The sequence below is a fragment of the Poecilia reticulata genome, linkage group LG9, assembly GCF_000633615.1.
Source record: "Poecilia reticulata strain Guanapo linkage group LG9, Guppy_female_1.0+MT, whole genome shotgun sequence".
Classification (NCBI taxonomy): domain Eukaryota; kingdom Metazoa; phylum Chordata; class Actinopteri; order Cyprinodontiformes; family Poeciliidae; genus Poecilia; species Poecilia reticulata.
In genome coordinates, this window is record NC_024339.1 from 4758447 (window position 1) to 4762034 (window position 3588).

Sequence of the window (3588 nt, forward strand, 5' to 3'; positions counted from 1 at the left end):
TGATTGATTGATTGATTGATTGATTGATTGATAAAGGTGGCTGTGGACAAGAGACAGATTTGGAGAGGCTTTACAAGGTAGGTTTGAAAAAATATTTCCAAGTAAAGATGGATGGATCCCACCAAAGAAGACAGAAAATGAATCAAAATGTACATCAAGAATTTTATTCCATGTCAGATTAGACTGTTTTGTTTTTAACAACATGTCACATTAACAGAGGTYTCGTTTTTYATATCACAAAACCATGTCATTTAAAATGGGACTTTGGAGATCCACTGTAATTTTACCTCAACTTTCATTTYATCACACAGTTTTTGATTTCTAGACGTGTTTATMAGTATTTGTGCTCTGTGGGCATAATTGAACAGCTGTTGTCAGCAAGAAGTAATAAATTACTTCATGCTGCAAACTCATTATCAAAAAGAAGAACAAAAAAATGGCTCGAACTGTAAACATCAGGGAGATTTCAGCACAACTATGTCTTTCCCCCAGGCACAGTTGGAAAAGTCATAAACAGAGACTGAACACATTAACCACAGACAAGATAGCACTTGAAGGTTTGTGGATATGTAATTAGAAGGCAAGTGGGGCTTAAAATTACTTTTTTTTTTACATTATTTTGCTGTTCTACTGCCCTAAAACATGAWTCGATGTTCTAAAATCTTCAAAAGATAAAACATGCCTATACTGTGTTTGCAATAAGCATTGCATTGTTTTTCCAGATTTATTACTGACTATATGCATGCACCATAATGGTGCATGCATATAGACCCACAGATCCACAGACTGGGTCTATCTGCATAGACCCAGTCTATATGCATAGACCCTGACTATATGCATGCACCATAATGGTGCATGCATATAGTCAGGGGGCTTTTAACATGTTAACCATGCTATTATTTTAAAAAGATTAACATGTCAATATTACATAGTGCAGATTAATCGCATTACCTAAAAAGAGGGTTACACAGTTCAAAGAATACGACCAACAATGCAGAGTCGCAAACGCGAGTGAAAAGATGAGAAAGGAGAATCAGACTGGTGAGCTCAGCGGCAAATTTGGCTTCAAAAAACACAGCGGTTACAGATCGAAACCCGTACACAGAGGCCATAGACCTCGATAAGTCCGTCCCGACTTCAAATCCTGTCCTCAGTTCCTTTTCCGCATGTATTTCCCCTCTTCCTGTCAGATTACTGGCAAATAAAGTTGAATACTGGCAAAAAAAAGACCCCAAAAAACCGCGTTGGACGTTTGGATAAAACCAGGATGGTATGCAGCTTTCTACTTATTGCAACGGTGAATTTTCTTTCTACCAAAGCACAACCAGTGTCCTCATTCCTAAACTACAATTGAAACAAAATGACTTATTTTAAACACAAAAACCTGGAAAATTTAGTTGCTTGGTTTAAGACAATAAAACATTTTTCGAAAACGTGCACAGCACTAGTGTGACTGATCTGATTAAATCTTTTAATCAATTGACCGCACTACTTTTATCCAACAGGGCTAACAGCTGRAAATCATAAACATCAGGAAACTAAGTAAAAGGACAGTTTAAGGGATCGGCCCTGACATAGTTTCAGTCACCTCCACAAATCCACACCCCGAGACCAGTAATGGAGGCCACATGGAGCTAGGCCAGGCGGAGCTGTGTGTGCAGAAGGACACTGGCGTTATCAAGCCTTCCTAAGCCCATCAGGAAGATGTGATAGTCTGTTGCTGCAGTAGTTCAACAAAGCAGCAGATAACAACACGTCTGTCAACTGTCAGCCTGGCAGACGAGTGGCAGAGGCAGGAAAAGCTCATTCTTTCCCATCTGTGTGACGCACCGAAATCARAAGTGTATCTTGGGGGTCACACGAAGAAGCTTAGGAATGACGGACAGCCGCATGGTGGAAGAGGGTTCAGGTGACTAACGGGGAAGCTATTCACATGTGTTGAGGAACCGGCGGCTGTTAATGCAATTGGAGCGGGACGATGTGAAAGTTTGAGTCAGAGTGCGGGAGAGGGCCCATTTTGGTTCGCTTACAATGCTGGGTGGGCCATAGCAGATTTCACCTTTGACTTATTGTTGGCGTCCTAATCGGGAGGAATGTCTCAAAGCGTTATAATGAAGCAATTTGGTGGTTCTTGTCCGGTGTTAGAAATAAAACAATGAGGCCCGTATTCAGTTGTTCAAAAAGACTTAAATAAGCATCGTCTATAGCAGCAGGATAGAGTCAAACACGAAAAATAAATTTGGGTATGTCTGTTTATGCAGCGATCTATGCAGATTTTTTTTTTTTTTTTTTTTGCTCCACTAATCTGGAGACTGTCCAGAAAACAGTCAAAACACTGAGTTACTTTAAATGAAAACTAAAAACCCACCCATGCAGAGATGCTTTTGATCAGTAATAACTGGAACATTGACCAACAATTTGATGTGTATTTACTTGATTTCATGATGATGATGATGATGGCATTTGACAATAATGTTTGTAATGTTTGTTGCTGGTTTTGTAATTGCCTGACTGTATTTTGCTTTTATGATGTAAAGCACTTTGAACTGACTTGTTAAATGTGCTATAAAGATAAACTTGACTATTGGGTTAAAAAAAATTAAAAATCCCACAGGACGTAACAAAATAACAAAATCACATGTGAAATGATCATTGGTATCCATAGCGATCTTTCTGGAATAATTGTAACCAAAACAGAATCATCTTTTATGCTTAATTTCAAAGTGAAGTTGATCATTGTATCTGGGAACTTTTAATTAAATTTTTATGACTTTCTGCTTCCCAGTATTAAAATATAACATGACACAAAGATCCAGGGATGTTATTAATCTCCAGAAAAGAGTTCTGGTCTGCTGAACGTTTTTAAGGTTAAATAGTCTCCGTAACAATCATTGGGTACCTTCTACAACAAGTGCTTGTTTGTGAGGGATGTTTCCTATCATCACAACGTTGTTTAATTCTACTATGACTTTAACTGGAACTATGTGGTTTGATCGGATGAGATAAAGGTTAATTTTTTTGGCAAAAAAGATTCTAGTGAAAAAAGGTAATATTTAGAAAAACTCTGCACTGTCAGGTGCAGCGAATCAGCTGCACCTGATGCTGTGTACCTGTCTTACTTTTAAAGACTTTGAGAATGTTGTTGGAGTGYGTGATATCATAAGACTCCTTGTAAAACTAAAAYTGGGTCAAGAAAGAAAACTGTCCAATGCATAATGCCAAAGCAACACATAATACTGATGTCATCTATGCAAATGTACTTAAATACAAGTTAGAGTTTTCAAAAACAAACAAACAAACAAACAAACAAACAAACAAAAAAGGCAAAATTATGTCATTGCAATAAAAGGCACATTTTATTACCAGGGGTTTTAACAGATTGGTCCACAACTGTCTTTTTTTCCCTATCTTCAAAGAGGCCACTTGTGCCAAAGAACTATTTGTTACAAACACAATGTCAAAAGAGAATGGAGCATATCTCAAAGATAGCATAATATGTTTTGTTTATTGTGTAGTGCCGACTCTGAAAAGCAACTTCACCCAAAGTAAACTCAGAAGCTATTTGCTGCTATGAAGGCCCTACACCTC

General features: G+C 37.8%; 1 protein-coding gene across 1 annotated transcript in view; it reads left to right on the forward strand.

Annotated features, from left to right (window-relative positions):
- The window catches only part of arhgap25 (Rho GTPase activating protein 25), a 30611-nt gene extending 28920 nt beyond the window's left edge, over positions 1-1691 (forward strand). The window contains exon 11 of the mRNA XM_008417710.2: positions 1616-1691. Within this exon, the coding sequence (XP_008415932.1) occupies positions 1616-1691 (76 nt within the window). The remainder of the gene's footprint in view (positions 1-1615) is intronic.
- The last annotated feature ends 1897 nt before the right edge of the window (positions 1692-3588 follow it).